Raw genomic sequence first — 14742 nt, 5'->3', positions numbered from 1 at the left:
GGGGGGGAAGAGAAGACGGGGGGGTGGGGGGGGAGAGAAGACGGGGGAGGGGAGAGGGGGAGGGAGGGAGAGAGAGAGAGAGAGAGAGAAGACGGGGTGGGGGGAGGAGAGAGAGAGAGAGAGAGAGAGAGAGAGAGAGAGAGAGAGAGAGAAGACGGGGGGGGGGGGGGGGGGCCAGAAGAGAGAAGACGGGGGGGGGGGGGGGGGGGGGGGGGGCACGGGGGACGAAGATAGAAGACGGGGGGGGGGGGGAGAAGAGAGAAGACGGGGAGGGAGAGGGAGGGAGGGAGAGAGAAGACGGGGGGGGGGGGGGGGGGGAGAGAAGACGGGGGAGGGAGGGGAGAGGGAGAGGGAGAGAGAAGACGGGGGGGGGGGGGGGGGGGGGGGCGAGAAGAGAGAAGACAGGGGGGGGCGAGAAGAGAGAAGACGGGGGGGGGGGGCACGGGGGACGAAGATAGAAGACGGGGGGGGGGGGGGAGAAGAGAGAAGACGGGGAGGGAGAGGGAGGGAGGGAGAGAGAAGACGGGGGGGGGGGGGGGGGGGGAGAGAAGACGGGGGGGGGGGGAGAGAGAAGACGGGGGGGGGGGGGGGGGGGGGGGAGAGAGAAGACGGGGGAGGGAGGGGAGAGGGAGGAGGGAGAGCGAAGACGGGGGGGGGGGGGGGGGGGGGGGAGAGAAGACCGGGGGGGGGGGGGGAGAGAGAGAAGACGGGGGGGGGGGGGGGGGGGGGGGAGGAGAAGATAGAAGACCGCGGGGGGGGGGGGGGGGGGGGGGAGAAGATAGAAGACCGGGGGGGGAGGGAGGAAGATAGAAGACGGGGGGGGGGGGGAAGGAGAGAGAGGGGGTGGGGGGAGGAAACACGGTTTTGCCCTGTCGAGTATTCCCGCCCTCTGTGAATAGCCAGGTTGTGTTGGAAGAGCGCCGCGATCGTCAAACGTTATCTGGGTCGGTGGTTGGCCAAGAGAAAGTCTTTGTCCCTGCACAAGACACAGAGTTTGAGGTTGCGAGCAGAGCCACCCGCTGTGAGAAATGCCCATATGCCCATGAGCAGCGTGATGAGGTACACTGGGACCAGGCTCCCGTCATACCGAGGATTCACAAACGTCTGTGTGGAGAGGGGAAAAAGCACAATACAAATTGAAAGAGAGGAAAATGCACCATTCTGAACCAACAGCACAACATGAAGCCAGGATGTCCCTCGCTTCCCTTCAAACAGGTCGATGGGTGGAGAATATGCAGGTCAATGAATCATACCGTCTGTTTTTAAACCACTAAAGCACTTCATTCTGAAAACATCAGATTTATTATGAAAAATGACAAAAAAAAATTTAAAAATTGATGTGAGCGAAACTCATTGTAGAAAGCAGTCAACATGTGTAAAACAATTAGAGCTGGAGACGTCCGTAGTCAGCGTCTCTGTGCTGGATCTTTGCTCGACCAATCCAAAATGAATCCCACTGCTCTGCTCTCTCTATAGCCCTTGCTTTGCCTCTGCTTCAAATATTTATCCACTATTCCTTTAAAAAGAGAATTATCTCTGTCTCAGCCACTCCTTTTAGCAAAACATTGTATGATTCCCATTCCTGATGGCTATTTTATCACCCAACCCCATTGAAAATGCACGACATTGGCAAGCACAGGATCAGATCCATCTGTGATGCCTCCGTGGTCAAATAGCTTGCTGATACTCTCAATAAGAATGCTAATTTTGTACAGTATCAACAACTTGTATTAATGTTCCCGATGTTGGGGAAGTCCAGAACCAGGGGTCACAGTCTAAGGATAAGGGGTAAGCCATTTAGGACTGAGATGAGGAGAAACTTCTTCACTCAGAGTTGTTAACCTGTGAAATTCCCTGCCACAGAGAGTTGTTGATGCCAGTTCATTGGATATATTCAAGAGGGAGTTAGATATGGCCCTTACGGCTAAAGGGATCAAGGGGTATGGAGAGAAAGCAGGAAAGGGGTACTGAGGGAATGATCAGCCATGATCTTATTGAATGGTGGTGCAGGCTCGAAGGGCCTACTCCTGCACCTATTTTCTGTGTTTCTATATAGCACCTTCAACACAGTAAAACATCCCAAGGCGCTTTACAGGAGCGTTATCAAACATAATTTGACACTGAACCAAATAAGGAGATATTAGGACAGAGCTTGGTCAAAGAAGTTGGTTTTAAGGAGCGTCTTGAAGGAGGAAAGAGAGGTAGAGAGGCGGAGAGGTTTAGGGAGGGAGTTCCAGAGCTTGGGGCCTAGGCAGCTGAAGGCACGACCACCAATGGTTGAGCGATTATAATCAGGGATGCTCAGGAGGGCAGAATTAGAGGAGCGCAGACATCTCGGAGGGTTGTGGGACTGGAGGAGATTACAAAGATAGGGAGGGGCGAGGCCCTGGAGGGATTTGTAAACCAGGATGAGAATTTTAAAATTAAGTCGTTGCTTAACCGGGAGCCAATGTAGGTCAGCGAGCACAGGGGAACTGTCACCAAGTTCATGGTTTACAGAGCTGTAGTAATACCCGCCCTCCTGTATGGCTCAGAAGCATGGACCATGTAGAGTAGACACCTCAAGTCGCTGGAGAAATACCACCAACGATGTCTCCGCAAGATCCTACAAATCCCCTGGGAGGACAGACGCACCAACATTAGCGTCCTCGACCAGGCCAACATCCTCAGCATTGAAGCACTGACCACACTTGATCAGCTTCGCTGGGCAGGCCACATAATTCGCATGCCAGACACGCGACTCCCAAAGCAAGCGCTCTACTCGGAACTTGTCCGCGGCAAGCAAGCCCCAGGTGGGCAGAGGAAACGTTACAAGGACACCCTCAAAGCCTCTTTGATAAAGTGCAACATTTCCACCGACACCTGGGAGTCCCTGGCCAAAGACTGCCCTAAGTGGAGGAAGTGCATCCAGGAGAGCGCTGAGCACCTCGAGTCTCGTCGCCAAGAGCATGCAGAAACCAAGCGCAGGCAGAAGGAGCGTGCGGCAAACCAGACTCCCCACCCACCCTTTCCTTCAACCATAGAAACATAGAAAATAGGTGCAGGAGTAGGCCATTCGGCCCTTTGAGCCTGCACCACCATTCAATAAGATCATGGCTGATCATTCCCTCAGTACCTCTTTCCCGCTGTCTTTTCATACCCTTTGATCCCTTTAGCCGTAAGGGCCATATCTAACTCCCTCTTGAATATATCCAATGAACTGGAATCAACAACTCTCTGCGGTTGAGAATTCCACAGGTTAACAACTCTCTGAGTGAAGAAGTTTCTCCTCATCTCAGTCCTAAATGGCTTACCCCTTATCCTTAGACTGTGACCCCTGGTTCTGGACTTCCCCAACATCGGGAACATTCTACCTGCATCTAACTTGTCCAGTCCCGTCAGTATTTTATATACTCCATGAGATCCCCTCTCATTCTTCTAAACTCCAGTGAATACAGGCCCAGTCGATCCAGTCTCTCCTCATATTTTAGTCCTGCCATTCCGGGAATCAGTCTGGTGAATCTTAGCTGCACTCCCTCAATAGTAAGAACGTCCTTCCTCAGATTAGGAGACCAAAACTGAACACAATATTCCAGGTGAGGCCTCACCAAGGCCCTGTACAACTGCAGTAAGACCTCCCTGCTCCTATACTCAAATCCTCTCGCTATGAAGGCCAACATGCCATTTGCCTTCTTCACCGCCTGCTGTACCTGCATGCCAATTTTCAATGACTGATGTACCATGACACCCAGGTCTCGTTGCACCTCCCCTTTTCCTAATCTGCCGCCATTCAGATAATATTCTGCCTTCTTGTTTTTGCCCCCAAAGTGGATAACCTCACATTTATCCACATTATACTGCATCTGCCATGCATTTGCCCACTCACCTAACCTGTCCAAGTCACCCTGCAGCCTCTGAGCAGCCTCCACACAGCTCACACCGCCACCCAACTTAGTGTCATCTGTAAACTTGGAGATATTACACTCAATTCCTTCATCTAAATCATTAATGTATATTGTAAAGAGCTGGGGTCCTAGCACTGAGCCCTGCGGCACCCCACTAATCACTGCCTGCCATTCTGAAAAGGACCCGTTTATCCCGACTCCCTGCTTCCTGTCTGCCAACCAGTTCTCTATCCATGTCAGTACATTACCCCCAATCCCATGTGCTTTAATTTTGCACACCAATCTCTTGTGTGGGACCTTGTCAAAAGCCTTTTGAAAGTCCAAATACACCACAACCTCTGATTTTCCCCTGTCCACTCTACTAGTTACATCCTCAAAAAATTCCAGAAGATTTGTCAAGCATTATTTCCCCTTCATAAATCCATGCTGACTTGGACCGATCCCCTCACTGCTTTCCAAATGCACTGCTATTTCATCTTTAATAATTGATTCCAACATTTTCCCCACCACCGATGTCAGGCTAACCGGTCTGTGACCTGTGACAGAGACTGTGGTTCCCGTATTGGACTGTACAGCCACCTAAGAACGCATGCTAAGAGTGGAAGCAAATCTTCCTCGATTCTGAGGGACTGCCCACGATGATGATGATGATGATGGGTGAGCGGGTCTCGGTGCGAGTTAGGACACGGGCAGCGAGCACAGCCGAGTTTTGGATGACCTCAAGTTTATGTAGGGTAGAATGTGGGAGGCCAGCCAGGAGTACGTTGGAGTAGTCAAGTCTAGAGGTAACAAACACATGGATGAGGGCTGCAGCAGCAGATGAGCTGAGGCAAGGGCGGAGACGGGCGATGTTACGGAGGTGGAAATAGGCGGTCTTAGTTATGGATGTGTGGGCGCCAGTTCATCTCGGGGTCAAACACGATACCAAGGTTGCGACCAGTCTGGTTCAGCCAGGGAGAGGGATGGTCAGTGGCTAGGGAACGGAGTTTGTGGCGGGAACCAAAAACAATGGCTGCAAAGGAACAGCAGGAAATTGGACAAAAAAATCCCTTACAATGTACTTGTATTAAACTGTGGCAAATGATCCAAAGTTACTAAAAATAATCAGTCAAAGCTGTGCAGTACAAGCTGCAAATACGCGTTGGTAAGATGCTCAGATAATTTTCTCTCGCCAGAGACAGGATTATTTTGAGCTAATTGTACTAGAGAGCATTAACACTTACCACGCTGGACACCACGAGATGGCTGAGTACGACTGAAGCCAGTGCCCACCACCTCTCCCTCTCACACGCATCGAAAGCGACGATTCCCCAGAACACATGCAGCAAAATGATGGCCAGGGTCGTAAACGCTGCAACAAAGACTTGCATTTATATAGCGCCTTTCACAACCTCAGGATATCCCAAAGCACTTTACAGCCAACGAAGTACTTTTGAAGTGTAGTCACTGTTGTAATGTGGGAAATGCAGCAGCCAATTTGCGCACAGCAAGCTCCCACACACAGCAATGTGATAATGACCAGATAATGTTATTTTTAATGTTGGTTGAGAGATAAATATTGGCCAGGACACCGGGGATAACTCCCCTGATCTTATTCGAAATAATGTCATAGTATCTTTTCCATCCACCTGAGGGGGCAGACGGGGCCTCGGTTTAATGTCTCATCCGAAAGATGGCACCTCCGACAGTGCAGCACTCCCTCAGCCTGCACTAGAGTGCCAGCCTAGAATTATGTGCTCAAGTCTCTGAGTAGGACTTGAACCCACAATCTGGTGACTGAGGCGAGGGTGCTGCCCACTGAGCCACAGCTGACACTGAAGAAAGAATTTCAGTTTGTATGGCAGCTAATCAGCCCCTCAGGACATCCCAAGGTGTCTCATAACTGATGAATTACTTTCTAAAGTGCAACGACTGTTATGTAAGCAAACAATATGCACCGAGCAATGAGAAGAATCACCAGTTAAACTTCCCATATGTTTGGATATGGTCATGGGATTTCTGACGTCCACCTGACCCACATGATGAGGCAGATGAGCCCCGGGCTTAACGTCTCCAATGAAATTCATCTGACAATTCAGTATTTCCTCGGTATTGCACGAAAATGTCAGCCTAGATTATAGAGCCGTACAAGTTTACAACAGAGGAAGGCCATTCAGTCCATCGTGTCTGTGTCATCTCTTTGACTGCAAGCCTAAACTAACTCCACTGCTCTGCCCTCGCCCCATAGCTCTGTATCTGTTTCAAACATTTATCCAATTTTCCCTCAAAAGATACTTATGGTCTCTGCCTCATCCAACCTATGGTAAAGCAGTCCATCAGCCATGATCTCATTGATGGTGGAACAGCCTCGAGGGGCTGAATGGCCTCCTCCTGTTCCTGTGTAACAGGCTCGAGGGGCTGAATGGCCTCCTCCTGTTCCTAGACTCCAACAAGCCCCTGCAAAAAAGACATTTCTGCTAATCTCACTTGGTGAGGATTTTAAATTGATAACCAATTGTCACCAATTCCTCAGCCAGCAGAACTAGTCTTTCCTTATTCATCCTGTCAAAATCTTTCACCCTTTAAAAATAACATAAGAAAATAATAGGAGCAGGAGTAGGCCATTCGGCCCCTCGAGCCTGCTCCACCATTTAATACAATCATGGCTGATCCGATCATGGACTCGGGTCCACTTCCCCGCCCGCTCCCCATAACCCCTTATCCCCTTATCGGTTTAGTAACTGTCTATTTCAGTCTTAAATTTATTCAATGTCCCAGCTTCCCTGCTTGAGGCAACAAATTCCACAGATTTACATCCCTGAGAGAAGAAATTTCTCCTCATCTCTGTTTTAAATGGGTGGCCCCTTATTCTAGTCTCCCCCATCAGTGGAAACATCCTCTCTACATCCACCTTGTCAAGCCCCCTCATAATCTTATAATCCTCTCGGCCTTCTCTGCTCCAGTGGGAATAGTCTCGTAGTTTCCCATCCCTGGCATCACACTGGTGAATCTGCGCTGTAAGCTTTCATGTCCTTTCTACAACGGGGCATCCATTAATCTTGGTACCACGTTCATTGCCTGTGGCCCTACCACATGCTCACACCTCAGCTGCTCAGTTTGCAGGACTGCCCGTTCCCACCCTTGCTGCATTGAAGCAGCCCCAGTGTCTCAGTAGTGCAGGGAAGGAAATCTGCCACCCTTACCCGGTCTGGCCTGTGTGTGACTCCAGACCCACAGCAATGTGGTTGACTCTGAAATGGCCTAGCGAGCCACTCAGTTGCAAACCGCTACAACATGGTATCAGAAACAGCAGCGGCTCACCACCACCTTCTCAAAGGGCAATTAGGGATGGGCAATAAATGCCGGCCTTGTCCCGCATCCCAGGAACGAATAAAAAAATGAATGAAATAGCATCCCTGCGACTCTTCAGGTGCGAGCCCCTCGGGTGATCATCATGATATCCATCATTTTTGTTCAGACCTGAAGAATAGAAAGCAGGCCATCGCGCAACAAACCAATAATACACGTACCTGACACAAGGAAATAATACGATGACTCCCCGTGGATACCGACTGTACCTGGACCCAAGGAATCGGCCAGGATATTCACAACCGAGAAGGCTCCACTCATAATACCGAAACCCAGGCCCGAAACTGTGCAGAACACAAAGCCTTTGTTAAAATGCAATGGGATCCTATTATAGCGGAAGGTACGGTCAGTCACTCCACAAACAGGACTCCCCTCCACCGCTGGGGCTGACGGGTTTCTGAACCACATCAAGCAGTCATGGCACCGAGAACAAACTAGGAGGTTCCCCAGTTTGTGTTGAATTTGCTGACTTTAGCAAATGATGGGTTCCCTGTACTCAATCCCCACGTGCCCAGACTGGGGTATCCGTTCCTGGTGCCCTGTGCGGACAGTGTTGAGAGTCGGCAGGTTGGGTCTCGGCTGTGACGGCCTCCAGTTGCACATTCATGTCACCAAGCCTCAGACACGACTGATTGCTCGGGCAGGGTTAGCGAGCATTACTGGCATCCAATGGAAGTGTACGCTGCGAGTCAGGGGGAGGAGGGGCAGGAAAGAACCATGGGTCAAAGGTCATTGTGCGATCACATTCCAATGTGATGATATCATGGGGATGCACCATTGTTGATTGATGCATATACAATTAGTGCCCCAGACTTTCCAGGACAACTAATCTCAGGCTAGCAGATACTGCACTTTTACTGACAATGCAACACATCAGACTGGGCAAATGTGCGAGTATTCCAGTGAACCCAAGCATCTGCAAGAAGCATGGTGCATTTTTACAGCACTGGATAATCTAGTCATCATCATCTTCAGTTACATAAATAATTGTACTACAGGTACTTGGAACCCATATACTGTTATGCTCGAAGGTTCGGGTGATATGCTGAACCATTGCTTTGCTGCCCATCTTATAATGGGCTGCAGTAATCGCTAGGCAATACCTCTACAGTAACGAAGGTCTTGTGTAAGTTCAACATTATACCATTACTTTTGTATTCTGTGACTGTAGACATTGGTAACAACAACTTGATTTTTATAGCACCTTTAACATAGTAAAACATCCCAAGGCGCTTCACAGGAGCGTTATCAAACAACATTTGACAATGAGCCACATAACGAGATATTAAGGCAGATGACCGAAGGCTTGATCAAAGAGGTAGGTTTTAAAAAGTGTCTTGAAGAGATAGGTAGAGAGGGAATTCCAGAACTTAGGGCCAAGGCAGCTGAAGGCACGACCGCCAATGGTGGAGCGATTAAAATTGGGGATGCGATAGAGACCAGAATTAGAGGCGCACAGGTATCTGAGGGTTGTGGAACTGGAGGTTACAGAGATAGGGAGGGGTGAGGCCTTGGAGGGATTTGAAAACAAGGATGAGAATTTTTTTTAAATCAAGGCATTGCTCAACAGGGAGGCAATTAATGTTCCCTCTAAGCCGTGCAGCCTTCTGCCAATCCCATGCAGCCCTGGACTGTCTTTTCAAATGTGAACATTTGCACATGGGCGGAACTTTGAATGAGCTGCGCAGCCCTTTAAAGGGACCACGCATCCAAAACAAAATGAGGCGGATGTAGGTCAGCGTGCACCGGGGGATGGGTTTGTGGAGGGTGGAAGATGGGAGGCCGGCCAGGAGAGCTTCAGAATAGTAAAGTCTAGAGGTAACAAAGGCATGGATGAGGGTTTCAGCAGGAGCTGACAGTAGGTAGATTTCCATTACAGAACCTTACCGTAAGCCAGCTGTCCAATGGATATAGGCACCTCTTCCTCCTGGGTTATAGCCATTAAACCATGATTTGCCTTCCTGAAAGTTTCAGCAACAGAATGCACAGGTTACCCAGGGAATCCACAACAGTAAGGTGGTAAACATCAAGATTACAACTAAATAATTCATTGAATGATGTTTAACATGCAGCCATGCTGGGAATCTTTAAGAAACACAACATATTTAAGAAGTCCAGAAGCCATTAAATCTAGGGTTGCCTTGTTGAATAAAGCCATCACTCCGTGTTGCTAAGCCACACAAACCAGAGGGTCTTGGCTGAATTCCGAGTTAGCTGACCTGAGCCAGGACAACTAGCTCCCCGATTCTAAAACATTACTAGGTTTGGATGTGATGCCTCCCACAGTCGGACAGCCTGCCAACACTCGTCGTCTCTGCTCATGGACGGGTGGGGCGAGGCACTGGAGGGCTGACTGTGCCCGAGGAAGCGAGCTCCACCTTCGGGAGATGGCCAGCGACGAGGAAGGAGCGATGTACAGCGCAAGGGGAAAGAGGGCAGTGGCACTAGCTTTAGTTGCTCCATCATCGAGCCGGCACAGACCCGATGTGTTAATGGGCCTCCGCTGCGCTCTAAACTCCAGGCTGTATCTGCTTGCTGTGGAACCAGCATTTCCAAGCAGCGAAGAACTAACCATCACAGCGGCAATCACAGGCCCACACACGACTGCAAGAACCCAGCAGAGGATAGCTTCCAAATGTTGTAACTGCAATGGCAGCTGCGTGTTTTATGATGGGAATGCAGTGTCCGATCCCAAATGTGTGACTTCAGGAGGTAACCTAACTATAGTGAAAGATAATTGGCAAACACCAGTAACTGTAGTCCAGGCCCCATCACGCGAGATCTACTGCTTAAAAACAAGGTCCATAGTTCAAAGTTTCCTCTGGTTAAGCTTTTTTAAAGAATTAAACTGCCTAAGGCGTTGAATACAAAGGGGATTTGGGGGGGGGGGTTATACACAAGAGGGTGAGAGAGCCACCTAGTGGTCTGAGCTTGCAGTTACATTGTGAAAGTTGACGTGGTTAACAATGTGAACAGGAAAGCAAAATGAAAATGTGTAACCACAGAAAGTAAGGTTTGTAGACGAGAAGTTCACACAATTTTTACTAATATAGCATAGTGGTTATGCCGTTGGCCGCCTGAGGAAGAGAGTGTTTGAAGATCAGGCCCTCAAATCTACCACCAAGCTCATGGTCTACAGGGCTGTAATAATACCCGCCCTCCTGTAGGTTCAGAGACATGGATCATGTACAGTAGACACCTCAAATCGCTGGAGAAATATCACCAACGATGTCTCCGCAAGATCCTACAAATCCCCTGGGAGGACAGACGCACCAACGTCAGTGTTCTCGCTCAGGCCAACATCCCCAGCATTGGAGCATTGACCACACTTGATCAGCTCCGCTGGGCAGACCACAGTGTTCACATGCGAGACACGAGACCCCCAAAGCAAGCACTCTACTCAGAACCCTTTCACGGCAAACGAGCCAAAGGTGGGCAGAGGAAACATTACAGGGACACCCTCAAAGCCTCCCTGATAAAGTGCAACATCCCCACCGACACCTGAATGTGTCTGGCCAAAGTGAAGGAAGTGCATCCGGGAGGGCGCTGAGCACCTCGAGTCTCGTCGCCAAGAGCATGCAGAAACCAAGCGCAGGTAGCGGAAGGAGCGTGCGACAAACCAGTCCCACCCACCCTTTCCTCCAACCACCGTCTGTCCCACCTGTGACAGAGACTGTGGTTCTCGTATTGGACTGTTCAGCCACCTAAGGACTCATGCTAAAAGTGGAAGCAAGTCTTCCTCGATTCCGAGGGACTGCCTATGATGATGATGATGATGGTTAGTTACTGCACTAATGATCTAGAGACGCGAGTTGAAATCCCACCACGGCAGCTGGGGAATTTAAATTCAGTTAATTAAATAAATCTGGAATAAAAAGCTAGTATCAGTCATGGTGACCATGAAACTACCGGATTGTCGTAAAAACCCATCAGGTTCACTAATGTCGGTTAGGGAAGGAAATCTGCTGCCCTTACCCGGTCTGGTCATCATTTATTGCTCAGTTGAGTGTTGGATGTCAGAAACACATCCCCACATTTAGTCCCTCACCTCCCGCCCTGTGCTCGCTGGCCTACATTGGCAGCCGGTCTCCCAATGCCTCCAATTTTTTTCATCCTCATGTGACTCCAGACCCACAGCAATGTGGTTGACTCTTAACTGCTCTCTGAAATGGCCCAGCGAGACACTCAGTTGTAGTCAAGGCAGCGGCTCACCACCACCTTCTCGAGGGCAATTAGGGATGGGCAATAAATGCCGGCCTTGCCAGCGACGCCCACATCCCACGAATGAATATAAAAATATATAGAGTGATGTAGACTAAAGATGTTAGAAATTTATCATGGAATAATCCAGTCATTTGTCAACTAGATTGGTAAAATGCTTCTATAACCCAGGCGATTAGGAGTTAATGCAAGTCAAGTACTTTGCTGTGAAACAATGTAATGCTGCTGTTTTCCTACTTTAATAGCTTATAGTAACCAAATCGGACGAGCTCTTGAAGCAGCACGGAGAAAATGACGCCAAAGATGAGAAGTCCTTTCTGCATGTGTGCATTGTTCTTGTCACTCAGTTGCACAGCAACAACCCACACAATCGATGACAACAGCAGAGACACCAGCCAGAAGAAGGCCCTGAGGAAAGAAAACAATTCAAGTATCAGCTCCACGGTTTTGCAATCAACTCTCAGACCCAGCCCATCATCACTCGCATTATAAAACTGACTGGTTTTTCATTCATTGTTCATCTGACGTGCAGAAACTCATCCCCACCGTTAGTCCCTCATCCATCACCCCCTGTGCTCACTGACCTATAGTGGTACCCGCTCTCCCAATGCTTTCATCCTCATGTTCAAATCCCTTGCTCGCCCCTATCTGTTAGCTCCTCCAGCCCCACAACTCTCCGAGATCTCTGCGCTCCTCCAATTCTGGCCTCCTGCGCTCTGCCATCGGTGGCCATACCTTTAGCCACCTAGCCCTAAGCTCTGGAACTCCCTCCCTAAACCTCTTCACCCCCCCTTCCCCCTCTCCCTCTCCTCCTTTATGACCAAGTTTCTTGACATCTATCCCCATCCCCATCTTTGGCTCGGGTCCATCCTAACCTGATTGCTCTTCTGTGAAGCACCTTGGGACATTTACTGTGTTAAAGGAACTACGTAAATGCAAGTTGATGCAAGTTGTTGTAAGCATCGCCAGAGTTACTGCGAAATTCACACAGGTAGTTTCTATCTGCCCAGTCTCTCCCTCGTAGGTTTCGTACCCACTTGTGCAAGTCAGAGAGCTTAGGCTGGTTAAACTCCAGCACTTGCCCTTCACACTCTTGGACCCAGGAGCGTGCACAGGGCCAGTGCTGAGGTTTAACCAGCTAACCTGTCAGCAGGTCATCAGCACAGAGCGCTGGTGATCTGCCTGCTGCTCGCTCAGCCCGGACCATCCAACCCTGGGAGGCGCTGGTTTGCTGAGTTATTAGAAGCAACTCTGCCTGCGGATCTACACTGCTCCTGGTTTATGTTCGACCGCGTCAGCACGAATAAGAACATAGCGATATCACGATCGAACAAGAACGGCAGATATTGAGGGAAACACATGCAACGTCCTCACCAAGTCAGTAATACAACTGGCAATAAGACCATCAGTGAGCCCCACACAGCACAGGCCTGGGGACTAAACCAGAGCAGTGTATGTGTGCTGGCACAGGCAAGCAGATACATCAAATACACAGAGGCCACGAAACCAGAAAAACGTGGGTAGCGAATGCCCGAGAATCGGAAGCCAAGATTCATTGGTGGCACGTTCTCAATATTTCTACTTAACACAAATTACAAACCACACCAGACGACATAGGAACATGAGAATTGCTAGATAACAAGGGACCAGGGTCCATCTAGTGCTCCTTCTACCATTCTGGTTGTTGACTAATCGCAGCAATCAATCTCCATCAACGAGTCTACAACAGACCCAGACATGAGGCGAGGAAAGGACAAAATGCTCAGAGGGCTGACAATGGGTCTCTGATTTGCCTTTTACATTCAGCTTGCTAGAGACAAGGACATGTAGTGAGGGGGAAATCACTGCGTGGATGGCAGCACCAGCTTGGGATTCCTTTGAAATGGAGCCTTGCCAGTTTGTAGAGGTACCATGGAGCACAAACAGGACCGTTCCATCGATCAGCGGGCACCAAGGGGAAATGCTGCGTCCAGATTGGAACACCAGCTCTCCACATAAACACATCAAATGTCGGATTTGATTAGGACATTGAAACACAAAAACAGGAATAAGGGTGAAACAGCCCAAGTATTAGTGTATTAAAGCTGTAACTAGAGATGCTTAGAATCATAGAAATTTACAGCACGGAAGGAGGCCATTCGACCCCTCGTGACTGTGCCGGCCAACAAAGAGCCTATCCAGTCTAATCCCACTTTCCAGCTCTTGGTCCTTAGCCCTGTAGGTTACGGCACTTCAGTCAGCAGCATCTAACTCAGAATGACTCGAATGCATAATCTAGGCCAACGCCGCAGTACAGTAATGGGCAAGAGGTGCTATCCTTAAGGTGAGACATGAAGTACAGACCCCATTTGCCTGTTCAGGTGGAAGTCAAAATTTGTCACAGGGTGTTCACCTGCTCTTCAGGCTAACATTCCTCCACAATACAAAAACACATGAACCGGCCATGAACTGCACTTCTCCAAAACATTTATTGGGATCTTTGTTATATGGGTCACTTAATCCCACAATTCCACTGGGCAACTACCATTGCCTTAAGTAAGGAACTGGCTTTCATGTGGAACTTCATCAAAAGCTTTCTGGATGTCTGTTGCTGTGTGCGCATTGCCTTAGAGCAAGAGAGAGCAATGGAAGGAAATGGTGGCAATTGATGATTAGAGAATACAAACAGTCAGGAGATCGCACAGCACCCCAACAGAAAGAAACCACAGGGTGGGAAGTGTATTGGATTGCCCTGCTTTATACACTTTTCTATATTTTCCGGATACTAAGGGATTAAAACCCACTCCTCTAAAGTTCAATTGGGGAGGAGGAAGGACGGGGACAATCGGGCGTTGGGGAGCCCCGACAGTTAAACCAAAACACTGACTGCAAGGCATGTTGCACAAGTAAACACACTGTCTGCTCCGTCACCTCCCTCAGATGATTGCACCGTGCAGTTATACCATTCCCCTCACACCACCCCCCCCCGACCCCCCGACACCCCACCCAACCAGGCGAGGAAATCAGACACAGTTCCCTATGTATTCTCTCCGTTACCCGCTCACTTGGTTGGCAACCAGTTCATACAACACACAGGCCCATTTTAAACTCCTATCCCTTGTCAGATTTGTATGTACCAGAACACACGTAAAGTTCGTAACACATCTGAGGACAAGAATGGATGGCACCGATCATAATCTGGGCTTTACATTGCAGCCAGACATCCCAGAGAGGGAGGGAGGGAGGGATGAGGGGAAGAGGGGAGGGAGGGGAGGGATGAGGGGAAAGAGGGGAGGGAGGGAGGGATGAG

At 49.5% G+C, this 14742-nt stretch overlaps 1 protein-coding gene across 1 annotated transcript; it reads right to left on the bottom strand.

Annotated features, from left to right (window-relative positions):
- Window positions 1-748: 748 nt before the first annotated feature.
- On the bottom strand, window positions 749-14597 carry LOC139250306 (gamma-secretase subunit Aph-1b-like; the record flags this gene model as incomplete). The annotated part of the gene is made up of 6 exons (XM_070872800.1): window positions 749-1104; window positions 5108-5235; window positions 7394-7516; window positions 9120-9193; window positions 11691-11861; window positions 14570-14597. Coding segments are annotated over 6 exons (692 nt in total), but the record flags the coding sequence as incomplete, so codon positions are not given.
- Between the last annotated feature and the right edge of the window lie 145 nt (window positions 14598-14742).

Source organism: Pristiophorus japonicus, unplaced genomic scaffold (assembly GCF_044704955.1).
Source record: "Pristiophorus japonicus isolate sPriJap1 unplaced genomic scaffold, sPriJap1.hap1 HAP1_SCAFFOLD_3691, whole genome shotgun sequence".
NCBI classification, from domain to species: domain Eukaryota; kingdom Metazoa; phylum Chordata; class Chondrichthyes; family Pristiophoridae; genus Pristiophorus; species Pristiophorus japonicus.
The sequence above is the reverse complement of the archived record's forward strand: the minus strand, read 5'-3'. Positions and strand labels throughout refer to the sequence as shown.